This window comes from Hippopotamus amphibius, chromosome 2 (genome assembly GCF_030028045.1).
Source record: "Hippopotamus amphibius kiboko isolate mHipAmp2 chromosome 2, mHipAmp2.hap2, whole genome shotgun sequence".
NCBI lineage: Eukaryota > Metazoa > Chordata > Mammalia > Artiodactyla > Hippopotamidae > Hippopotamus > Hippopotamus amphibius.
In genome coordinates, this window is record NC_080187.1 from 15,165,366 (window position 1) to 15,191,091 (window position 25,726).

Below are 25,726 nucleotides of genomic sequence, written 5' to 3' on the forward strand. Positions count from 1 at the left end.
AGGTGCTGCCTCTGCAGCCTGGAAGGCCCTGGAGCCTCTCTGCTCGGGAAAAGTGGGCATGAGTCTCTAGAATTCATTTTCTCACTCAGGGTTTTTCGAGAGCCTGGACCTAAACCATTTCAGACAAGCTGCGGTATATTTATGCTTTTTATGTCCTGTTATGGCAGCTCGATAGATTAATTTTATCTTATAAATTGCATTTTGCCTCCCCGGTGTTTTTATTTTCCCTGTTGTATCTTTGTGTTCTTCTTAGTTGCTTGGCTAAGTTTCAAGCCTAGGGTTTTATTTATTCTTCTTTCTCTTTGTGGACGCTGTAGCCCAGGTCCTCGTGGGAGCAGCCTACCAGGACATCCCGGGAGAGCCAGAAGGACCCAAAGCCACGCCCGGCGTCTGGAGAGACAAGGAAAGGGACGGCGATCAGCGAGTCAGCTACGAGACCGGTCAGTGTTCACCCCCGTGCCCGTCGAACAGCTACGGCGGGCCGGGCACCACGTGGGGGTTTTATATAGAAATTATTACCAAGTCCTGCAACAGCCATCTTAGGGCGTCATCATTGTCCCCATGTCCGCTGTAATGTAAGAGGAGGCTGAGGTTTTAAAAAAGAATGGATCCAGGTCAACCCAGCTGGGAAGTAGGTGGACGAGTCAAGGTACAGTAGTAGGGTGTCTGAGCTTACAGTCCATTTGTCTGACACTTTTCTCCCAGGCAGCGGGCTGGGCTCTGGTGGTTCAGCCTCAGAGGACACAGGGCCTGCCCTCAGGGGCCTTGCCCTCAGCCAGCCATCCTCAGCTTCTGTGTGGTGCTGGCTGTTGTTAGGTGCACAGTTGACCTCCTGCTGCCTGGGATTAGGGGGTGGAGGCAGGTGAGGGGTGAGCCTGAGCTGACACCGGGTTTGGGGGTTTGGCAGGTGGGTCAGTGGGAAAGATACAGAGACGAGAGCGAGGCCCCAGGCAAGCTGCATCCTTCTCCCTAGAATTATGAAGTGTCACAGGCATACAGATAAGTACCAAGGATAATATAACAATATCCACAGTCCCATTCAACTGTGAGCAGATGCTTACAGTTTTTCTTTTACCTTAGATCTTTTTTCACCCTTAATTAAAAAAAAAAATCACCGTTAATGTGGCCCTGATTCACTCTGTAGGAAATCGTCGTCTTCAGGATCCTAAATTTGTCACGGGGTGGCCGTGGAGAACATGCGTCTCGGGGGAGCACCGAGCTGTGGGCCCTGCTCCCAGTGGCGTGTGCTTCCCAAGGCCCCCGGTCAGTGCACTGATTACATGTGCTCACAGGCTTCCGGGTGGTCTGGGCTTTGAGAGGAAAGCCGCTCTCCAGGTAATCAGCTGCCCCTTAGCTGAGCTGTAGAAAGGTCCAGAACTGCGGTGCTTCCTATGATGTAAATAGATGGTCCCGGGGACACGTGTTGATTTCTCGTTCACGGTTAGTTGGTTACTAAAGGCTTCCTGACGGAGTGGCAGGTTCCCTTTCCTCTCAAATCCCCATCACTCGTGACCTTCTTTCCTCTTTCTTAATGTGCTTGCCTCCGCCTGAATCTCCTCCGTTTAACTGTTGCCCAGTGGATCCCTCATCCTTTCAGTCTCTGCTTAAATGTCACTTTCCAGGGAAGGCCTTCTGGAACCTTCTCATCAGCCCGTCGAGTTTTGGTCTCGCAGCAACGTGCTCAGTGACCGCCCCCCGCCCCGAGGCTGGTCCTGCCTGTGATGCCCTCCCTGCTGGCTCTTCCTCAGTAGCTCCTGGACAGATGCTTGAGAACTGCAGGAAGGGGGGCCACAGTCATTACTGGCCTTTCCTCTTTCTTAATGTGCTTGCCTTGAGGGCTGAGGAAAGTCTTCCCTTGCTCATGCCCCAGAGACGGGGACCCCAGTTGCAGGAGGGATACATCAGGAGGCAGCATTCAGAGGTTTGGGTGCGGCCGCCAGACTTTGACGGGAGCCTCTGCTGCTTACTCACCTTGAACCTTGGGCAGGTTCTTAGCTCTAAGCCTCAGTTTCCTCTTCTGTAAAATGGGGTTATGAGTGATGCCTCACAGGGTTGTTGTGGCTGTTAAATAGACAGCATAGGTGAGGTGCTGGATGCCTGGGCCAGGTCCCAGCATGTAGTTATGTGTCCTGGTGCTTTGCTACACCTGCAGGTTCACACCGTACACTACGGCTTATAATCCTCCATCTCCCACACCCTCTATGCAGTGCTTTTTCAAATGGAAAAAAAAAAAATCCTCCTTTGGACCTTTATTGAGGGCTGCAGGGTAGAGACTGCAAAACCGCATGGCCATGCTGAGCTGTGAGACTTTCTGTGTTCTGGCCTGGGAGCCTAGAAGTCAGCTTCTTGCTTCTGCGAAGTCACAAATTGCTGTAGGTTAGGGCCACTTTTCAAGGCAAAATTATGAGTGTCAAGGGTCTGAGTGTGTTGTAAGGAGCAATGTTTAAAGTGGAGGTCGGAGTGCGAATGGGAGGATGACGCCTCCCAGCTGTGATGAGGGGGTGTGTGTCTAAACATCAGAGCCGGCCACAGCCTTTATCACAGAAGGGTGACTGTACGGGGCTTACCTTTGTCTTTGCCTCATACTTACTTAACGAAAGTCATCAGAGCTGATCTTTATTCCCATGAGCGAACATTGCTTCTTGCCATGTGAAACTCCATTATCATGAGGTTGTTATAGCAAAGATATTTCCTCGTCTTGGAGTGTGAGTCTCTGGAAAAAATCCTTGTTGAGATGTCCCCCTCCATCTCTCTTATACTCGGTCAGCCAGCAGGACTTACCGAGTACCTTCTCTGCTCCAGGCCCCATGCCAGACACTGGAGAAACAGAGATGAATAACGTGGTCTCCACCCTGAAGGACCTCAGAGACCAGTGAGTCCAACAAATTTTGTGCAGTAAAAATGCTCTGTTAGGAATGCTTCCTTGAGGTCACGTAGCAGCAGTTTTCTAAAATGAAAAGATTTATTTTATGGTATTTGCATCGTGAACAGAGAGACAAGAATGGGCTTAAAGCCACGAGGAGCAGTTGCAGAACCCAGAAATTGGAATAATCAGTCTGGTAAGGATTTGTGTGTGCTTTTCCTTGTGCGGGGTCTCCTAGGTCATCGCCTCCAACCCACATTGCTGCCTTGGCAGCGTTTCCCCACGTCCACAAGCCCTTGCTCACGAGCCTCCTATGATAGGCGTCCTCTTCCACCTTTGAACACTTTCAGGGAAGCAGAGGATATTTGTATTAGTTGGTCTCCTTTGCTACTGTGTGCCACACACTGTTAGCGTTTTTTGCAGATATTGTCCTATTTGATCCTAAAAACAAAAACAGAAGCCTTCGCAGGCAATCATGTTCTCTCCATTTTGCAGGTGAAGCTCCTGAGGCTCAGAGAGGCTAAGTCACTTGCCTAAGGTCACACAGCTAGTAAGTGGCAGAGCCAGAATTTGAAACCAGATCCACTGGATTTCAGAAATGGGTTTTTCTACTCTATTCTGCTGCCTCTCAAGTATGCAGACAACTCCTTGTATTGAGCTGAGCTGTCCCTGGACATTAGGCAGTGTGATGTGTGGTTAAGGACAGAAGCTCTAGACTCAGGCCTGAGCTTGAAGCCTCAGAACAAGCACATAAGACATCTCTGAGCAAACTGAGGCTCTGGGCAGTGAGTTCTTGCCTAAGTCTATGCAGCCAGCCAGTAGCAAAGCTGGGTGTGAGCCCTCTTCTCTTTGCCTTCAAAGCTGTGTATTCTTTCTTCAGCACCCCTCCACCTCCCAGAGGAGTTTCTCACATACCTGGGGATGTAAACGAGCTGTAAGGAAATATTTCCTGGCAGGATTGTGAGTCAGCCAGACAGCTCACTACAGGGGGCATCATGGCATCTCCCAGAAACTTGTAAACGTGGAAATGAGAAGACGACTCTCATCTGCTGTGGAATTAAAATTACTGGTCTTTGATGTCACTTCATTCATTCCCCAGTACTTGTCAGCCCTTCATTCACGTCTGGTCTAGGCTGGGCGCTGTATGAGACCCTGAGAATGTGAAGATGAAAGGCCAGTCCCTGCTGGGAAGGAACTTGCAGTCCAGTGAGGGAGAGAGGAATTCAAGTAACTAATTGCCATGTAAATAAACGAATAAACCAAAGGTCCGTGCTATGCTAGCGTCCGGCACATGGTGTGTCTGTCTCGGGTGTTATGTATAACGTTCTGTGGAAGCACAGAGGGGGGTGACTGTTTTGCATAGCTTGAAGATGGGCTCACAGAGGAAGGAAAATCAGATCTGGGTGTTGGAGGATGAGTAGGAGTTCACTGAGGAGGAGTAACGTAGGGGGCCAAGCATATTCCAGGCAGGGAGAACAGCACATGCAAAAGCATGGAGGTGTGAGCAGCCTGGTGTATGCAGGGAATTATGGTTAAGTTAGTAGGGACTCCCCATAGGTGTTGCGGGAGATGTTCCCGAAAAGGTTGCCTGGAACTAGATAAGGAGGGTCTCAGATGCTGTGAGAAGTAGTTTGGATTTAATCCTCAGAATAGTAGGGATATGGATGAGTTTTAGGTGGGGGTTGGTGGTTATCATGGTTGAATTCACTTTTTAGAATAGTCGCTCTGAGAAAGAGGATGGATTGAGAGGGAAGAAGGAAGGAATAGAGCAGAGGGGCTTGTTAGGAGGCTCCCGCAGTGGTCTCTGCTTGGCAGTGGCTGTGAGGAAAGAAAGAGGGCATGGATTTCAGCACTGTAGACAGACATAAATATGTTTTGATTTTCAGACTCCGAAATTTACCAGCCTGATGACCTTGCCATCTTGCCACTATGTGAAGAGAATCCTTCGGAAGATTTTCCAGGCCCCACTTCCGTAGCTACATACTTGAGTTCTAAGAGTCAATTTTCCACTAAAGTCGGTGTGGTTGAGACTGATCAGCTCGAGGACATCGATACCGCGAATGATCAAGAAAACTTAAAACAGAAAATCTGTGACTTGGAGACTGAGCTCGATGTCTACCGGAATTTCATACTGCAGCTTCAAAAGCACTCCCAGTTCAGCGAGGCCATCATCACAGTTTTGTGTGGGAGAGAAGGGGCCCAGGACAGCTTGAACAAGTCCAAGAGCAGCGCTGATGAAGAAGAAATGACCTTTTCAAGTTTGCGCCAAGTACGTTACGTGAAACACATGAAAATCCTCCACCCGCTGGCCCCAGAGATGATTGACAGCAGGTCGTTCGAGAGCCTCAGACAGCAGCTGGTGGACCAGGAGTACGAACTGCAGAAGGAGCAGAATTTGAACGTGAAACTTTTTGGCGAAATCCATAACCTGCAGAATAAGTTCAGAGACCTCTCACCCTCAAGGTACCTCCCACCTCTGCCTTCTCTCACATTTAAGCCTGCAGTTCCCCCACGTTGCCACTGGGCAGGTGTCCCTGAGCTAAAAGGGGGTGCTTCCCCGCAGTGGGGTCCAGACTGTGCTGGGGAAGGCTTGATGGCGCCGCTAAGGCAGCTGCGCCTGTGGGGAAGTGACGTGCGAGGCCACAAGGAACAGTGGCTGTGCACCTAGTAGTTGTGCGTCTTCTGAAATCGGCTGAGCAAGTTTTGCCCTCCGCAGGTTGGGGGCTCAGAGTGAAGGTTTTATACCCGTCACTTGGTGAGTTATAGCACGTTTGCTGAATGGCAGTGTTTACTCCTGACCCTGTTAATGGCTTTTACTGAGCTGGGAGGAGAGGGTGGGGAGCTGAAACTGATGTCCTAGGCAGGGTGGGAGGGAAATAAATATTTTCCATATCTTTACCCTTTAAGGTCATCTTGGAGAAATAAGCCTGTGTTGAAAGAGAATTCTTAGGTCACAAAGATATGTTTTATGGGCATAGATATATGCAGTTTTGCTTCACGAGATATGACAAACTCGGGATCATTTGTAAAGTTGACCTTCATTTGTCACTAATTTGAGACAAACACATCGTTCTGAATTGTCAGAAGCTAGAGTGCATTTTTCAAAACTTCCCCAATGGTGTGACTGAAGGCAGCTGGTGTTTATTGAAAGGCAGTTGTGTCAGACTTTTCTTACTTAATCCTCACAGTCACCTGAGAAATAGGTGTTCATAAACCCTGTGTTTGTGGATGAGGAAGTGGAGCCTCAGAGAGGCTGTCGTGACTGGGCAGGTGGCCTGGGAGGGTTCGCAGAGCCGGCTGGTCCCACACGGACGCGCAGGCTCTTTCTCATCCATTAACCTGGCCCCGCCTGCAGTGCTGCTGTCACGTGATCTCTCTGTGCTTACGTGGGGTCGAAGGTGGTCACCAGGCGTCATTTCAGGGAACAGGGAACATGGTGGATGAAAGGGTCAGGGTCTCTGCAGAGCCACTCTGGGGCCAGCTTCCTGTGCCCACAGGTGGTAAGGAAGATGGAACCACGCTGCCCTGAACTTGTGTTTTCCTCAGCGCCGACTAGTACTTGTCGGCTCACGTAGGAAAAGACAGATGTGGCATCAGGAGGCGGTGTTGTATAGACAGAGTTGGGCTCTGAAGGCAGAGCTGCGTTTGAGTCAGAAGTCTTCACTGTTTAACCAACTTTGCCATCTCCGAGAGTCAGTTTTCTCTCCTGTGAACGGGGATGTTCATACAGTTGTTGGGAGATGGAGAGGAACAGATAACTTATAAAAAAAACACCTGATTCGGTGGCTGGCGGGTCATAGACACGCCCCCCCCCCCCCCCCCCCCAAGTAAATGGCTTACGGTTATCCTCTGACCTTTCCCTTGAGAGACCAGAGTCCTGTTTTTGTTTTCCTGCCTTAGTTTCTTTTTTGTTCTTTGTGAGCATTTGTGCTGGGTCCCCCGACCCTTGGAGCACTTGATTCTACAATTCGGGGTAGTATTTTTGAAGAGTGAATGGAAACTAATTGTTCTCCTGAGTCCTTGCCAATCTGTACTTTAATTGGGGGCTTCAGAAGGTTAAAAATATTGCAGAAGAACCTCTGTTCCAGCATTTGTTGGCTGTTTTGAAATTGAAGGAGGAGTGACCTTGTACAGTTGCAATTTTTCTGAAAGTATAGATACTTGTACAGCTGCAGGATTTTCAAAATTGTGCTCTGTCATTTTTCCAATTAGTGTTAAGGTCACGGAAATTCAGTTCTAAAATGGTCCAAGCATTTTCTTTTCCCTCCTTTATCAGATACGATTCGTTAGTTCAGGCCCAAGCCAGGGAGCTCTCCCTTCAACGACAGCAGATTAAGGACAGCCACGGCGTCTGTGTCGTTTATCGTCGGCACATGGACACCGTGATCAAGGCGTTTGAGGAGCTGCTGCAGGCCAGCGACGTGGATTCCTGTGTGGCGCAGGGTTTCCAGGAGCAGCTGAACCAGTGCGCGGAGCTGCTGGGGCAGCTGGAAAAGCTGTTTCTCAAGGGTGAGTGGGGCGAGGGACTGCGAGTCCTGAGGCACACCCAGGATTGACCCAGGGCTTCTTGGAGGGGCCCAGGGGGAGCTGACTCCTTGACCTCACCTTCCACCCCTCTGCCCTGTCGGGGTGACGGCAGAGCCCCACTGGCCGCTGCTTCCTTCTGGCGGCCGCTTCCATGTGGTTGGCGGTCTGCCTCGTTCCAAACCCGGGGTCCAGGGGAGGGGCCTCAGGGGCCAGGCTGGTGAGGCAGCGCCATGTGGTTGCCAGTTCCTCCGGGTTTTCAAGAGAAGATGGAAATGGGGGTTTGGTGGGTAAAGACTCGTGGGTTTTAAATATTGGCATCAACAAACAAGCAAACAAGAAAACCCAGACTTGGTTAAAAACATATTCAAGGGTCAGAGGTGGGCAGAGGAAGGACAAAAGAAAACCTTTGCTAAACATTTGCTACACGCTAGGTACTTTAATAGATATTATCGCATTACAATTAAAAATAATAATTTGCATTTTTGAAACTACAACCGAGATCTCCCTTATACCTTCATCCAGCTTCATCAGTTTTGCCACGTTTGCTCTATCATTCCCTCTCTCTCTAGATAGATAGATAGGTAGATACCTACATATATACATTCGCACACATTATTGATAATCTTTCCTAACCCAGTGAGAGTGGATGTGGGTGCTCCTTCTTCCCTGGGGAAATCTCTTCCTCCTCTGGCTCCTAAGAAAACACCATTCAGAGTCAGTTCTCCTGCCCACCCCGCTGGCTGCCCCTTTGAAGCCCTGCCTTCAGCGCCTGTTCCAGATCTGAGTGGGTTTCACCCCTCACTGCTGCCATAGCTCCAGCTGCTGCCTTCATCTCACCTGGGTGGTTGCAGTCCTCTCCTCTGGCCTCTGTGCTTCCACTCTCGTCCCACAGCGGTCCATTTTCCCTGTGGTCAAAGTGGCCTCTACGGAGTGTAAGTCAGGTCAGGACCGCTCTCTGCTCGAAATCAAAGGCTTTCCTTTGTGAGTCGTAAGGGTCACCTTAAATCCTGGATGCGAGGCCTTGGCGCAGTGCTTGGTGCGTCACCCTGCAGTCCTGAGCGCCTACTAGCATCTGTACTTGTTGTGAGCCTGGGGGCTTCATCCTCAAAACACCTTGATTTACATGAGGAGCTTGGCCTTAACAGAGGGAGGTCAGTTGCTCAGAGTCACAACTGACTTGGCAGAACCTGGATTCGACCTCAGTCTTCGTGCCTTCATGCATCCACACAGATGGTTCACGAGGGTCCACGTGTGTTCAGTGTGAAGCCCAGATAGAACGTGGGGTAGGTTGGCCTCCTGGGCCCAGGGAATGTTTTTCTCCGTTTTTACATAGCGCTCAACAACTTAGGCACGTCGCAGGCAGATTTTCTAGTACCAGCTCCCAGCACCTGTGGAGGCCAGGACACTGGAGCACTTGACTTTTTCCAGCTTTACGACATCCACTTTCTCCTGGCTAAGGTTTTCCAAATAAGCTAGTTTCCATTTCATTATTGGAGGGAGAAGTGGGTCCTCAAGATAGAGCTGTGTCTTCCTGGCCTGAGGCATTTTCCCTCTGTCTCTTTTCTTCCTGCAAGCCCTCGACTTGGGAGTGGGAGGCTGAGAGAGACTGCCTCCGGCACCAGGCGCCCTCCGTCCCTCATCCACCGCCTCCCCTTGATCTATTTGTTAGTTATTTACCTTGACGAGCCCAAGGAGGTCTCACTTCTTGTTTCCTAGGGGTTCTGGAAGCAGAAGTGTTTCAGGCTCAGCAGACCACGTAAACACAGAACTTAATTCTCTTCTACAAAAGATGTAAAAGTCTTAGGTACCTCACTACAGCAGCTCTTTTTCTTAGAGAATAAAATGTAACAGAGGTGGGTCTTTCTGGGATGGGATCTGAAGAGTCTGGCTACTGAATTATGAAATGAGCTTACCATAAAGTAATTTTATATTTGAGGTAGTTGCATAGCATGAGTTCTTAAAAAATTTAAATATAGCCTTTTTTAAAATTAATACAAAGCAGTACATATTTATTGTGGAATAACAGATAAGTGAATACTCCCATAATTGCATCATTTATACAGCAAAACATAAACACCCTGGAGTGTATACTTTCCGGACCTTTTTTATACGTATGTGTATTTTTTGTGGAAGTAGGAGGATTTGCAACCTCTCCCTTTGTTCAATTATAGTTAATAAATGTTAATCTATGTTGTAAGTTTTAGTGGCTGCAGATCATTCTATTGTATGAATGTACCATAATTAATCATTCCCCATTCGATGGACACTTAGGTGGTTTCCAGTTGGGGGCTATGATAAAGGACAGTGGGTTGGAATCTTTGTGCATAGCCTTGCTATTTCTTTAATGATATTTAATTGGTAGAACCCAAGAAGTAGGATGATAGCATGCTTTTTTAATGCTGCTGAGTGAGGGTTAGAGGTGGGATTCTTGCCTCACTTCATAGGCTAGTGGGTTCACTAGGGGGTCTGGAACCCTGCGAGATTTTGTGAGTATGGGTGTTTTCTGGGGTGATGGTCTGTAAATTTTAGATTCTCGAAGTGGATTGAGACCCCATATAGATCAAGGACTGGTGTTGCAGTCCCAGGTTTTCCATCATATCCTTGTCCATGGTACTGCTGAGAGCAGTAGCATAAGTCAGGAAGGCAGTGTTTTTGTCATGTATTTTCGAGTGAGCGCCGAGGAAGATGGTGGTGAGATAGTCCTTGTCCTCAGCGAGCGCACTGTGTGTGTCAGGGTTTAGCCACATGAGTAGAAGACACTGCTGGGATCCCTTCCCTTGGCACTCCTTCACCACAGGGATGAACCCGAAGCATCCGTTTTTTTTTTTTTTTTTCTTTTTTTTAAATTAATTTTTATTGGCGTATGGTTGCTTTACAATGTTGTGTTAGTTTCAAGTGTACAGCAAAGTGAGTCACTTATACGTACACATACATCCAGTCTCTTCTAGACTGAAGCATCCATTTCCTTCAAGGCCTTCCACGGTCTGCCTTTCCCAGCCCTCTGACCTCAGAATCATGATGATGGTGATGGTGAGGAAGGAGAACCGACGAGGAGGGCTGGTCTTACTGTGTGCCAGGCATCGTTCACAGCCCACTATTTAATATCCTCATTTAATCATGAGGCACAGAGAGCTTAATTTACTTGCTCAAGGTCACACAGGAAGGGGCCGAGTCCGGATTTGAGCCCAGGCAGCTTGTTTCCACATCCTAACCTGACCCCCATGTGGTCATGCCCCTCACACTCCTGTCAAATTGGATGTCCTGGTCAAACATTGCCTTGGACCTGGCTTTGCATTTCCTTTTCTAGAAGGCTTTTATGCCCTCTCCTTTTCTCAAAATCCTGCCTGTCCCCCAGGAAGCTTCCTTTGTTTACTCCAAGTAAAAGCAAACCTGTTCATTTTCTTTATTTCCGGGTTGTTTGTAGCTTGCACATAGCATTACGTCTGGCCTTGTGATGGGGGCCATGTGCTGGGGTGGAGAGAACAGAACCTTTGGAACTTGAGTTCAAATCCCAGGTTTGCAGTTAAGGGTCAGATTTCTTCTCTGAGGTAATAGCACCTGTCTGGCAGGGTTATTGGTGAGGATTAAATGAGATTGTTAAAGCATCTGGTGTCCTGCCCGGCCAGTAGGGGGAGCTCAGGAGGTGACAGCAGTGATTTCTTGTGGACATATTTTATTTCTCCAGAGCATAAGCTCCTGGAAGGTGGGGGCCTTGTCTTCCTCCCGACCTAGGAAGGGGCCAGACATGTGCTGCCCACTCAGGATTTGATGATGCTACTGGGAGTTTTATGTGGTATGGACCTGGTTCTGGGGTGCCCTTGGATGAAATGTCCTCTGCCTCTGTCTGGCACGCATAGTTGAGCTTGGAGGGAGGCACCTGTGACCTCTGAAGGGGAGGCTTCCAGGACGAAAGGATATTGGAGCTCAGTCTTCCACACTGGGGGGATTCGTGGCTCCTGGGGAAGGGTATCTTAGGAGTGGCGATGGGTCGTGCAGTCTCTGGGCAGCCTTGTGCTCCAGGCTGTCCTCTCAAATGGAGGGCTTTCTCCCCTGAGTGTCCCTGGAATCTGCCCTCCACGCAGACCCTTAGCTTTTGCTTACCTTTATAAAGCAGTTCTTTCCTGCCTCGAAGGTCTAGCTCAGCTGACACCTCCTCTGAATCCTCCGATGGCCAAAGCTGGATCGTGCATGCTTCCTTTGTGTGTCCTCCCACAGCATCCCGTGCTGCCCCTTGTCACAGTGCTGTCGTGTAATTGGGTCCACTGTCCCCACTCAGCTGTGAACTCACTGGGGGCAGGCCCCTCATTCATCTCCTTATCCTCAGTGTTGGACACAGGCACCTGGGAGGAGGTCCATAAATATTTAATACGAATTACCAGTGAGATGGAAAGGAAGAAACATTTGGGTCATGTAGGAGATGCCAGGCTCTGATATTTGAACTTAATGTTGTACGATTGATGGGTTTTGAGCTAGGGAGTACTGCTTCAAAAGAGGCTTCTTACATGGTGACTGCGTACAGAGGGGTCGGTGCGGGGAGGGGACTGAAGGCGGGTCCACCAGTCACAAGCCTGTGCTGCATTGTGATTCTCGTGCTTGTTCAGCTGTGTGTTGGTTAACTAGATGTCTTTTTATTTGAAAAGATGAAACCACCCCCACTGCCACATACTCTACGGCTTTTTAGGTGTAGCAGTAAGATTTGCCTGAGAGATGGGAGCAGTGTTTCCGTGACATGCTTCCTAAGCTTCTGGAATAGCCTGACAGATGGTACCGTCACCTGTGTGAAGGCAGATTCCACCAAGAAATTGAAGTATCAGTTGTACCAAAGATCCCTCTATGAGTCCCACTATAACAGTTTGTCATTTTTTTTTTTAAGGACTTTTGTTGAGATAATTGACATGTGATAAACTGCATATATGTCATTTGGTTTTAAAGAACTCTGATGGAAGGGAAACGAGAGGAGTACAATTGTTAAGTCATAATAAGCTCCCCAGAGCATCCCTGATTTGAAGAAGGGGAACCCAGTGTTGCTGGTCAGGGACTCCTTCTGTTTGGACTTTGTTAGGAGTCAGGGAGAGTTTTTTTGCTGGTTTTTAGACGAGTTTACGGTTAGGCCAGCCAGAATGCTTGAAGTCTGCTCTGGGCCAGGTGTAGTCCCTGAGGTGCGTGCTTCTAAAGAACAATGGTAGATGCGAGGCAGATGTCGTGTGATTATTTGCCTGGCTAGTACACGTAGAGCCCCTGAGCTCTTTGGGAGGCCAGGCTGGGCAGACGGCCCGTCCTTGGAGTCTAAAGGGCCAAAATCGTATCATTAACTGAACATTAGTAAGCAGGCCTCTGCAGGGGTAAAGAAAATACCGAGTGAGTTCTTCTTTTAAGGTACACTCATCCCTGCCTGTTTGTGGTGGGACTTCAGTCAGAGTTCTAGAATCCGACCAGTCAGGTGTGTCAGCTGTGGCTTCCCCCTTGAGGAGGGATGCAGAGGACAGAGGGGGAGCCCTTGAGAGCATCCCCTGGGGTGCCGTCAGCCTCTCCCTACCCCTTTGGGAGTCCAGATATCACGGCAGCTTTGGTCAGGATGGAACCAAGAGGATGGAGACGTAGATTCGTGGTTAGGCAGCTGTGAGAACACCTCCATCACCCTTGCTTCACCAAATGTGCAGTAAGGTAGTTGAGAGTGGGAAGTGGGGCGACTGGGAGAGAGGAAACATTCAACTTGCTGGATTTCTCATCTTTACCTTAAAGCGGAGATCCCGACGCTGTGCCCCGTTGGATCGTTTTGAGGCCTGAAGGAGACGGTGGCTACCGAGGAACGGTCCTCGGGGCCCATTCCCGGAGCCCGAGCCCTGCGTGGTGCTGGCGCCCAGGGCCCGGCCCGGTGGGTGGAGAGGGAGCCCTGGCCGCCACCCAGCCGGCCTTGGGCATTGGTGGGCGGCACCCACAAGACATAGAGCCAATGTGTGTGTCTCCTGCGATCTTTTCCTCTGAGCTGTGGTGTTTGAGAACTTCAACTTTTAGAAGAAGTTTTGAAAATGGTACGTGTGGGTGCAGTTTAATTATAGTCTCATTTTTCCAGTACAGCTATAGAAGGTTTGTTTTTCTCTTTAGCCACACGTTCGTTTCTTCAAAGAGCTCCTCCCAGTCTGCAATTTCCAGAGTTCTGAAGTATTTCTAAAATAGTCTATGGCCATACCACCCTGAACACGCCCGATCTCGTTTAAAATAAAGTTGTTTGTCTCTGAACTCTGGGCCCACGTGCTCCTTTCAAACAGCACACGGTGACACACAGGGGGAGGAGAGCACTGTCCCCAGCTGCGTTCTGAGGCTCATTTTGTTTTCTTTTGTCATTTCTTCTAGTCGTTCCCCCCCCGCTGCAGACACCGGCTTTTTCAGCTGCCCTCACAGCCTCCTTTTCTTAGGAATCCCACTTCTGAGAGCCTTTCCAGAGAACATAATTTCAGTGCAGATAGAACTGTATTCGCAAAGATTTTTATTTACTTTATAAAGGTGAAAAATTGGAGAGGGTCTAGACATCCGCTAGGGAACTGGCAGAAACTGGTTCACGTCCGCCTCCAAGGGGAATGTTCACATACTCATTAAACACGTTTCTAAAGCAAATTTGGTAAGAGAAATGCTCATAGTAAAGGCCAAAGTGAAAAATTAAGTCACAGTACAGTAACACCCACGTCAAAACGCATGGAAGGAGAGCCAGTAACGCGTCTGTGGCGGGTCCCTGGAGGGTGGTGATCTTCTTTTTCTTGATTCTGTTACCCGTTTCCCATAACAAGCCTGTGTTCTGTTAGCATCAGAGTTTTAGAGAAGGAAGAAGAGCCTGTACCCAGCAGCGCCTTTGTGATTGCTTTTTAGATTCAGTGCTGTCACCTTCCTCCTGGAACTAGCGCCAGAGCAGTGATAAGTTATGAAGGAGGAGTCTATAGTCTGAGTGGTATCCTTGGTAATCCTGCTTTAAATAGCCGGGCCTGTTATAAAGAGCATTTAAACAAATGGAATAGGGCTTCTCCAAATGGATGATTAAAAAATTATTAGGGAGCACTTTTTTTTTTTTTTTTTTTTTAATATTTTCCTTCTTGATGTTATTTCTGCTTCCAGGAAGTTCCGTTGAAGTGGAAATGAACATCCAGAAAGAACTGAGAGAGAGGTAAGTGTGTAGTGTTGGGGTAAGAAGACGTTGCGGGTTCGTTTTGCTTGCCAGCATTTTGAGTCTTCTGCTCCCTCCTGTTCTATTAGTTTCCTGTGTCTTGTAAATAAAGCATAAACACCTGTGAAACTGACAGTGGTCATAGAGAACCAGGAGTTCATGCCGTGTCCCCCGCAGCCTTCATTTGGTTGCGTTAGGTTGCTCTGGGCGTTTCTGTCGGGTGATTTTACCCAGATGACACATTCTTACTGTTGGCTCCTGGGTACCTGCAGGATGAATTCCAGACTCCTGAGCCTGACCCATCTTTCCTTTCCATCATGTACCCCGTGCTTCAGTCTTAATCTGACTTTTGATTATTCTCCAGACCATGCCTGTACACCAGTGGTACACTCTGCCTTCTTCCTCTTATAATGTAAAAGACCCCCTTCAGAGTCAGTTCACATAGAAACGGACCTTGCTCTCCCTGGCATCCCATCTCTCCACTGCATCCCAGGATCAATGATCCATCCTATAGCACTTGGCATATAAATTACACTATAGCACTTAGCACATGGTGTTATAATATTTTCCGCATTTATCTTTCCACGCCCAGGATTCCTTGAAAGAGGTAAGGAGACAGCATTAACTGGGTATGGTGTGTGCCAGCTGCTGTCCTCGGATTCACATCCACTGTTTCTGACCCTACAAGGTGAACGTTATTGTTCCCAGTGTGGGATGAGGAGCCTGAGGGTCAGAGCTGCATACTTGCCCTTAAGAGGCAGAACTGGGATTTGAACTTGAATCTGTTGTGCTCTAACACCTCGGCTCTTATTGCTACTCCACATTGCCTTTTGAGGGCAAAGACTTTCTTTAATATCTGTACACCTGCTCCAGCCCCAGCTATCTGGCGTGTGGTTGGAATTTTTAAAAAACACTCATGGAATGAGTGGATTGCAAACACACTTAGCTTGCCGCTGTGGCCAACTGGAAATGCCAAGGTCTCGCCCTCCTCTGTTGACTTGTTCAAGGTTCTGACTGTTGTTAGTGCTATTGCTGCTTCCTTCCTCTTTGGAGCTGCCACCCTTTGGACTGCTGGGGGCAGAATAAAGAAATAGAGACCCGTCTGGGACGCAGAGTTTTAGATTTTATTGGCGTCACGAAGGCCACCAGCATCGTTAGAGTGAGCAGGCAGGGAGGTGTCACGGCTCACTGGAGGACATTTTATTCAGGGCCTCTGTAAGTTTAGAAGAAATTCTCCCACCACAGTGTTCTCAAAGATCCCTCCCAGTTCAGCCCCCACTTCCGTCCTGATAGTAACAGGTCACGTCCCATCGGCGGGCTGCCAGAGGGCAGTAAGGGTCTCCCCGAGTAGAGATAGTCTTAGCCGAGATCTGAAGGATGCGGCTTGGGGGCGGGGCTTGTTGGGAGAGTGTCCACCCCCCGAGGTGAGGGAGATATGGCCCCTTTGAGCTGCGGGGCTGGTGAGGCTGAAGAGGCAGGCAGGGCTGCCTTGGGCTGGTCCTCAGATACTGTATTAAAAGCCCAAATCCTGTTCTGCAGGAAGAGGGTAGCCTTTGAAGGAGGAGAAGCTGGAGCTAGACATGATCAGACTGGCCATTTTGAAAGCTGACCACGGTTGCTTGGAGAAGGGGCTGGAAGGAAGCAAGGGGCTTCTTTCAGCCTTCCTCAGCCATGTGTCACCCTTCCCGTTTCTGATAGGTTTGTTTCTTTTCCTTCTGTTCTGCTGTTTTCAGCTGTAGGCTGAGCACTCATGTGGGTCACTCCTAAGCTAATTAAATGGGTACCCTCGGCCCCTTCCGCACTTTGCAAGGCAGCCGCACCCCGCGCATGCATCACACTGTCGAGCGAAGTTGCATCTGGTGTTTTCCTCTTAATGAGTGCATTGCAGCTTTGAGGTCCTTTGCTTTCGTCTGAGCTCATGAATAATGAGACAAGAAGTAATAGGAAAAACTAGGAGGAAAAAAGAGCTTAAATTAAGGAGCTTATCTGTGGGCTATCTATTCACGTGGGCTCTTCACGGAGTTTAGGGTGTTTTTCCTCCTAGCTTAGGTGGCCCTTGGGAAGTACAGCTTAGTAACCACATGATTGCCTGAATGGTGATGTTGGTGCCTGCTTGGGGACCACGAGGGTTTTGGGATTTTTAAACCTATAAGTCCACCTCACGGGTTTGGGTTAGCCCCCCACATTCTTCTGGGGCCTTGGAGCCAGACAGAGCTTGGATTCAGATGTGAGCTCTGCTGCGTACAAGCTGTGAGACGGTGGGCAAGGCTCCGATGCGCCTCCGTCCCCCACGGCTGTGAATGAGGACGGTCCTCCCTGCCTCAGAGGGATCCTGTGAGGACCCAGGAGGATGGTGCGTGTAAAATGCCTGGTACACAGTGGCCAGTTGGTAAGCAGGTGCCGCTGACTCATGCCCTCCTCGAGGTCCCTCCACCACCAGCCAGATGGTGGCTCCCTCTCCTTCACCGGCTCCAAATCAAGACCACTGAGCCCTTTTTCGGTTTGTTTTTAGAATACGCTTGCTAAAAAATGCTCTAGGGAGACAAAAAGGCTCTAGAGCACCATTGTGAATATGCATAAATGACAAAGTGTTCTTAACTCGTGGTCCTGGTTGGGGATCTTAGTGTGGAAAACGATTTCTTTCACTCCTAATGGTCAAGGCTTGAGGAAGACAACCTAAGCTACCAGCGCATTCTCCCTGAGTCTCCTGCGCCCTCAGCCTCTCGTGCGCTGTCCGACTGTCGTGTGCTGTCCGACTGTGAAATGTCCGAGAAGTCCTCTTTCTCACGAGACCAGAAACAAGACAGTGAGACCGAGAAGACTTCAGTCGTGGCGAACAACTTTTCTCAAGGTAAGCCAAGCTTCACTAAGCGTCGCAAACCTAGCCAAGATTTCCTGGTTTGAACGATAATTTGCCATCTTGCCTTTGTACCAGAGCAGAGTGTAGTGACATTTGAATAGTTACTAGATGAGAGGAGATCCTGGGGGGGCCCAAGCCCGTCGTTCAGAGTATCATTTATCACTGGGGAGAGCTATGGTGGCTGAAAGTGTTGGAGATTGGGGAAAAGTCATTTTTATTTTTAATGATGACTTGTTACATGACTTGCCATTTCCTTGCTCATCTGGCAATGGCAGGCTGGAAAGCACCGGGGTTAGGGATCAGTTCCAGGTCTGGTCCATTTCTTGTGGTTTCTTTCAAGCTCTTCCTAAGGCCGTGTCACGTTGCGGACCTTGCTTTGAGTTGTACAGGAGCCTGAGAGTACCTAACCCCCTGTGTGGAGATTTCGAATTCCGTACATCTACTGTGTTTCTCTTTAGTGTGACCCTTGGCCCTTTGGGTCAGCCCTTGTCCTGCCTCTGACCGTGGAGCCGTGGGCTCAGCTGTCAGAGTCGGCCTCTTATGGCGCTGCCTGCCCTCGAGCTCCCCTTTATCCCTTCCGTTCGCAGTCTTGATTACCTCCTGTTGGGCACTGGGTAGGGCTTACTGTTCTTAAGTTCAAAGGATAGTATAGACCAGAACAGATAGACCTTTTCCAGTAAAAGGCCGGATACTGTGTATTTTAGGCTTTGCAGAGCATGCAGCAGAAAGCAGCCATAGGAAATACGTAAATGAATGAGTCTGGGTACGTTCCAATAAAACTTTATTTACCAAAACAGGTGGTGGGCAGATTGGACACAGGGGCCAGGGTTTTCTGACCCCTGATGTAGACTCTGGACCTCAGCTGACATCCTCTGGTCTCTCCTTTTTCCAGTGGGTTGTTTGCAGGGCTCCCAGAATGGACCCAGAGAACAAATCAGACACCTCCCTGCTAAAAACTCTTCGTTGACACCTGATCACATAGAACAAGGGTTTCAAAATTTTAAAATCTTTCTTAGCAACAGAAATCCCCCTTTGCCTTTTTTTTCCAGATGAAATTGAATATATGAAAGATATGTAAAATATATAAAAGAGATATATTTTTTCCCAAAGGAGTGGAGCCTTTATCCCCAGTGGTGGCCTCTGAGGCTCCTTTAGAGTACTCAGGGCCCAGAGGAGCACAGTGTGAAAACATACCTAGAGCATGAAGTATACGTGTTCGACGGTACCTCAGGTGTTAGCAGGGGTCCTCCAGTAACCACGTACTAGATGTGCTTTCTTTGGATTTCTGGCTGTATCCGCCTGCAGTTTCTGTGTACTTGGTTTCTCTCGGTTATTTCTGGCTCTACTTTCTGCCTTCTGCTTTAGGTCAGACCATGAAATTGCTTCCCTGTCCCTAGTGCCACCTCCTGCTGCCTGAGACCACTCCCACCGGGCCTTTGTGGGAGGAGCAGAAGGGGGCGGGGTTTACAGTGCTGCAAGCCTGATCATTGACCTGGGAACATTTGTGATCCCTGTTCTTTAAAACCCTCCCGCTGCGGTGGAACCAGGCACTTCCGCTTCCTCCCTCAGCCTGCCCCTCTTTTTTTCACTCTCTACCTCATCCACCACCCCAGCCCTGGCTTATTTCCAGCGTAGAACCATTTAGGCATCTCTTTTTACTTCTTATTCCTCTAAGGACCTTGGTCTTCTCAAGTAGATTATCAGGCACTTTCCTGAATGGGGACAGTGCTCTCTGGAGCCATCCTGATTAACCCACTGTTAGCTTTTTTGGGTTTGTTTCTCTTTAGACTTTTGGTCTCTGCATCTGTTTTTCCTTTTGTCACGCTTATAACCTGAGCAGAGAGAGAATTTAGTACTTGTGCTTTTTTCACTTAGCATTATGTCATAAGCTTTCTGACATGTTACATAGCATCATTTCCAGTGGCTTTGGAATAGTCCGTGAATGGCTGAACTGCAGTTTTCCTTATGTTCCCCTGTTGCTGAACATTTAAGTCATTTTCTAAAATTTCACAATTGTGAACAGTGCTGCAGGGAGTATCTTTGAATGTGAAGCTTTCCCCTTATTTCGGGGCATTTTCTTAACCCAGATTCTATAAATTGGAACTGCTAGGCAAAAGGTAAATATACTGTTGGTGGTGGTGGTTGCTTCTTGCAGGATTTACGGGTTTAAAGAGTCAGCATCTGTCAGAAGGGTATTATTGTAAGAGGGACAGATATTTTTCTCCTGTGTTGTTAAGACGAGTATAGTATTTCCTTCTGCCCAGTTAGGGCTGCATAATTAACAAGTGGTGTCCACTTCGACCAGGAGTGTTTCCTTAAGCCCAAGTGATGATTCCAGCTTCCAGCCAGGCTCAGCGGAAGATGTGTTGTACCGATCACTGCTGAGCATTTTTGCCCCAGAAGCCGGCAGTGTGTGGCGTGGATACACCAGCACGGAAGGCTGCAGTCAGAACAGATAAGTTCCTGGCTCACTCAGATGTGACTGGCTGCTGGAAGGTTTTCAGGGCAGCAAGGCAGGAGCGGGAGGTGCGGTGCCGTGCTGCTTCAGTATATTGCAGGCAGGGTCCGGAGACAGTCCACCAAATGACTTGCCACACTCCTGACATTAATAGGAGATAGCTGAAGATCTGGGAATTAAGTCATCTCATAAACATTCAAATTCATGGCAAAATTACTATTTAATTAGGAAAAGATCTGTAACATTGTGCTACTTTTAAGTGAAAGTCATTTTGGAGGAATTAAAACTGGGTCATAACATTAGTATAATGTTTTAAAACAAACATTACCAAGACATACTGAGTATACCCTAATGGATGAATTAAAGACAGTTTTGCCTTTGGATACTTAATGTGATTATGCTGTAAACACTGATTCTAGAAACCTACCTCTGGGTTGGAACTGTGCTTCCTTCTTTCTTTGTTAAAGTGAGATGTGGCAGAGGCTGAGAAAATAATGCATGCTCATTTTTAAAATGCAGAAAATTTTAATTTTTATATGTTGGTAAATACTATGTTAAGATGTTATATAAAAGTTTTGAGAAGCCTAAGATCTGCCACCTAAAGGCAACCTCTGTTAATATGTAGATGTATTTCCTTCTTTTGCATATGTGTGTCTTTCCTGTCTGCAGATTTTTAAACAGAGTTGTGATTATGCTGAAAAACCCATTTTGTATTTATATTTTTTCATGATATTATATGGTCTTTATAATATAATTTTAATGGCTGTGTAATGCTGCATCATAAGGGATGTAACGCAGTTAACTTAATCATTTGAGTTATTTTCAGTTCTGACTGTTACAAATAGTGCTGAGATGAACATTTCCATACATTCTGGGAAATGATTGTCAGCATCTCTGGTGATCTCTTTCAGTAGATTCCTAGAAGTAGAATTATTTGGTAAAAGACACTGGAAAGAACCTTTCTAAGGCTAGTGATAAAAGTAGCCCCCAGAGTCATACATGTTTATCCTCAGGCTAACAGGATGTACTCCTGGAGAGCACCCTTCTCACCATCCTCACTAGCGTTGGGATTATTGTTTTGCTTTGTTTTTAAGTCTTGAATTAGTAAGTGATGAATGCTTAACATAGTCCTCTCAAAGAATTAGTCTCAAAAATATCTGAATTCGTTATGAAGGTGGCTTAATCAACTCTCAGGCAATTCAGGCGAACTTGAAAGTGATCTTTTAGTTTCACTGAAAGGAAGATTTTAAATTAATATTTGATATTTAGAAGAATAAAAGGCTGTATTAGAGTTAGCATTAAAATTGTATGGTGTGTAATTTTTCCATGTGATATAAAGTATCTTCTTCGTGGAGTCTGCAGAGAATCATCACAGACTGGCTGTGGGCATAGCTCAGCCTCGCCAGGCCTAGGGAAGACTCTCTTAACACGTCCAGGACTATTTAGAATTTCAAGATCACTGCGTAGTCTATAAATTATTCAGTTTGTGGGGGGGGGGCTTCAGACTTTAAATTAAAAATGCCCTCCTTCCTGTAGACTTACTAATGGAACATATACAAGAAATTCGAAGCTTGAGAGAACGTTTAGAAGAATCTATTAAAACAAATGAGAAGCTACGGAGACAGCTGGAGCGAGGAGGCTCTGAATGTGACCAAGGTAAGGAGGATCTTCCCGAAGGGCGGTGAGGGCTTCCTTTGCGCTGCGTTTGCCTGGATAAGCGCACTGTGTATCGGGAAGAGCTTTGGACTTGTGGGCAGAGAGATTTCAGTTCAAATCCTGTCTTTGCTGCTTACTTCACGTTGCCGACTCTCAGTTACAGTAATTTGTCTGTTAAATGGGGATAAAAATTCCTATCTTATTCTGGTGGCGATGAGAATTAAGTGTGCTGACTTAAGCAGAGTGCCCCACAGCCCCTGGCACGGAACAGGTACTTGATAAATGTTCGTTTCCTGGTCATTGGACGAGTCTGCCAGCCTCAGGCATCATGAATTGTGTTGGCTCCTCATTTGACTCTAGAAGCTGGAGCACAATAGATAAGTGTGTTAAAGTAAAACAAAACAGTATTTTGTCTTTTTGTCTTTTTGTCAATTATGGATTCTAAAAGTATTAGCATGTTAGCTAACTCCCATGTGCCGGTCACGAGGCCACCAGTGTTCCTTCGTAACCACAGGCAGCTCTGAATGGAATGTTCCTTCATGAAAAGCTTAAAAATACATATTTTTTTCCATAGGTAAGACATTCATATGGTTCAAAAATTAATATCTCCACTCTATACCCATTAGTCCTATTCTCCCTTCTCTCCTCCCACCTTTGTTAGTTTTCTTCTCTCTCCATACAGCCTTGATGCAGATAGAGATAAATATTCTTATTCTCTCCTTCACCTGCCTGAAAGGTAGAATGCTTTCTATCAGTGCTCTGTTCCTTTTTTTGTCGAATAATCTATTTTGGGCATCTTTGCTTATTGCTGCAAGGAGAGTGTCCTCACTCTGGGCAGCGTACATCCTGAGAGCAGCTTTGTGCACCAGGAGAAGCCTGAATTTGTTTGGGAGCTGGACGGGCCCAGGCAGGGGCCCAGCTCTTCTGTTTATTAGCTTTGTGGCTTTGGGCAAGTCACCTCTTCCTCGCACTCTTCATTACCTTATAAAACGGGAGCTTGTGAGGTGGAATGAGGCAGTGCTGTGAGTAGGGCCTTGCTCAGCACCTCGCTCAGTAGGTGGTGGCCTTCTTCATCATCGTCAGTCTTATTTTCCTGCTTTATTCTGTGTAACATCATTAGTTTAACATTGCAAAGCTCTGCAGCGGCTCAGGGCACTAATGTCATCGCCGTGTCGAGGGATGAGATGACTGAGTTCTCGGAGGATGTAGTCAGGGGCAGCACTCGCATCTGTGGACCTCTGGTCACTGCTCTCTAGCCCATCACAGCTGTCAGCCTAGAAGGACATCTTCTCAAGGTGCCGTATATGCTGTAGCTCGCAAGGTAGGCAGGATGGTTGCATCTCTCTCTCTCTGCGCCCCCATCCCGCACCCTCCCCTCTCACACTCCCAGGGAAATTGATTAATATGAGTTATTAGTCACATCAAACACAGGAAAGAAATACACGCCTGGGCCCATCACAGTCACTCTTGGTAATGCCTGAATTAGATTCGTTCTGTTTTACATTTTCCCTGGCAAATCCAATTATAGAATTATTTGGGGGCTCAAATGGCCACCAGCTACAATGGAACAGGCAATTGCTCTGGAGAGTAATTCACTCTGATGGGAAGGTTTACAAAAAGGCATTCATAAAGTATTTATGCTAGTGGGAAGACATGCTGTTCTCACCGTGTTGTCACAGTCTCTGAAAAGACAAAGAAATAATAGTGGTTCTGCCTCCCCCCTGCTGTGAAATGTTCATCTTGGGAGGAGGTTGGAAAAAGGCATGGCTCCTTGTAATGTTGAGGTGGAATATTGTTAAAAACTGTTATCTCATGTGTTAGATCTTCTGGCTCATCACCAGTTACACGAGCTTATGGGGATGAGCTTCGGAGGAAAGATGGGCCCCTCAGCCTCAGCAGCGGACCCTGCTGGCTCAGGCTTTGTCGGGGACTATCCTTTGGCCTGATTATTCCTTTGAAAAGTGACCACCTTGGCCGTGGTTGTAGGAGACGTCTCCTGTAGAATTTTTCCTGTTCATCCAGGTTGCTCTTTGGTCCTGTTCTGGCTCCAGCCTATCACCGGTCGTGTATTAACAAATGGTGATAGCGGTAACAATAATATCGACCAATCAGTTTTACTGAGTTAATAGAGGCTTAGGGAAGTTATGTGACTTGCCTGAGATCACGCAGCTGCTAAGAAGCTGGAAACTGGGTTCAAACCCGGGTGTCTCTGCAAAAACAGCAGAAGTTGCAGGGGAGAGTGGAGGGAGATGGTGGGGAGAGATGTGTGTGAATTTAAAACAGTATGACAGTGTAGTAAGTGAATCATTAGCATGACAAAAAGGTAGTGCTTGTAGAGTGGAAAGAGAATGAACTCTGGCTTTTGGGAGACCCAACGTCATACCGTCCTTAGAGGGAGTTTGACTATTACAGGTAATCAGTTGTGTAACAGGATGTTTTCAGCTGCAGATAACAGAATATGAGTAAAAACTGGTGTAAACAATGGGGATTTATGTTTTCTTACATAACAAGAAATCTAGAGGCAGGCAGTTCTCAGGCAGGTCTAAAGCCGATTGGTTGGCAGCAGGGCGTGGGGTTGGTACCTGTGAGGAGTGCAGTAATTGTCAGCATCCCTTCCTCTCAGGACAGAGTCCAGAGTAGGGAAAGATGTCCTTCTCTTTTCATCCAGGCGGAAAATCTTTCCCAGAAGTTCCCAGCAGGCTTCCTGTCAAGTTTCATCAACCAGAAGTGGCACATGACCGTGTTCTAGCCTCACCGGAGGCTGGCAGAGCAGGTGTCAGGTGTTTGGGCTCTGTAGTGTGGTAGACTCTCTCAGGAAGGAAGGCCGGGACGCATCTGCCTGCCAGATTGCAGAAAGCGCCTTGCACACAACGGGTGCTCTCCAGGGGGTCGCTGTGACCGTGAACATTGTATGTGGTGCAGACGTCGAAAGTTCAGAGCACGGGCAGTGCTGAGGGGGCGTGACAAGGGAGCTGTCCAGCCAGAGGAAGGGCTAGGATTTCAGGAGACAGAGAATAGCCCGGGCAGGTATTTACCAGTGAGGACACTGATCAGAGTTTGTAAGTTTCCTCAGCCCCAGTCTGTCTAGCTTTAGAGCCTGGTCTTTTTAGTCTACACTTTGGGGCAGTGAGTTTGAGCTAAGAGTTGAAAGATGAGTGTGATTGGGACAGGTGAAGAGGGTGGCATTCTAGGCAAAGGGAGTACCTCATCCTGTAAAGCCGGGCAGGTGTGTGAGCATGTGGTGTGTTTGGAGCACACATTCGCTCAGTTGGGCTGCCTTCGAGGGCACCAGGGAGTGGGTAGGCCCTGAGATTCGAGCCACATAATAGAGATCCGAAGTTTGGACCTTGTGTTCGTTGTGTGGTTGTCTTTCGCAGTGGTGGGGCCATCAAATATTTTTGAGTAGAAAAAAATATGAGTGGACCGTGTTTGGGATGATGACCCCATTGGCAGAGGCACGAGGGCAAGGGGTCAGGCTGAACCACAGGGGCAGAAAGGAGCGGGCCAGCGTCCGAGGCACGTGGAGGAAGCGCCAGCAGTTGTGACGGCCTGCCTGGGCAGTGGGAGAGAGGCATTTAGGCCGGCTCCCAGGTTTCCGGCTCAGGTCAGGGGTCGTGGTGAGACTGTCTCCACAGGCAGGAAACAGGAGGGAGGGCGGGTCTGGAAGCGTTGGGGAGGAAGGGTGGAGAGTGGACCAGAGCCTCAGTGGAGAGGTCCCCTGAGGTTTGGACCTCGGGAGAAATCCTGGAGGTTACGGCTGTCACCCGTTCCCCTCAACACCCCCACCAGCCCGGTTCCTCCTTTGTTGACCCTGAGGACAGGTAAGATGTGGGGAGTCCCCTCCATCTTCTCTTTCAAGCTCATTCTTATTTCCCTTTGGGCTCTGGTAATACCTTAGATAGTTCACAAGAGTAATTCTCATTGTGTGTTGTGTTCCCTCATTATTTAAAACTGTTTTCCCAAAAGTTCCATCTCTATGGGCCTGGAGACTATCTACAAATTACTCTTCATGTGTGTTTTTATAGGTTCTACAAACGTTTTTACTTATGGTTCAGAGCTGCATAATTCTCTGACATCAGAAATACGTTTCCTGAGGAAGCAGAACCAGGCCCTCAACACAATGCTCGCTAAAGGATCCAGAGGTAAAAACTAGAGGAGCGTCTGCGGCCTGGAGCCCCACAGCCCTCTGTCGTATGAAAAGAATGC

At 48.0% G+C, this 25,726-nt stretch overlaps 1 protein-coding gene across 17 annotated transcripts in view; it reads left to right on the plus strand.

The window, feature by feature from the left end:
* CDK5RAP2 (CDK5 regulatory subunit associated protein 2) overlaps positions 1–25,726 on the plus strand; it is a 191,269-nt gene that overhangs the window by 144,512 nt on the left and 21,031 nt on the right. For 9 of the 17 annotated variants that reach the window (XM_057721670.1, XM_057721678.1, XM_057721679.1 and 6 more), the window contains 10 exons: positions 318–440; positions 2,803–2,872; positions 2,992–3,059; positions 4,750–5,326; positions 7,140–7,372; positions 14,498–14,546; positions 17,207–17,397; positions 21,401–21,520; positions 24,189–24,293; positions 25,546–25,662. In XM_057721670.1, coding sequence (XP_057577653.1) covers positions 318–440; positions 2,803–2,872; positions 2,992–3,059; positions 4,750–5,326; positions 7,140–7,372; positions 14,498–14,546; positions 17,207–17,397; positions 21,401–21,520; positions 24,189–24,293; positions 25,546–25,662 — 1,653 coding nt within the window. The remainder of the gene's footprint in view (positions 1–317; positions 441–2,802; positions 2,873–2,991; positions 3,060–4,749; positions 5,327–7,139; positions 7,373–14,497; positions 14,547–17,206; positions 17,398–21,400; positions 21,521–24,188; positions 24,294–25,545; positions 25,663–25,726) is intronic. The other 8 variants (XM_057721683.1, XM_057721686.1, XM_057721682.1 and 5 more) reach the window with 3 other exon arrangements.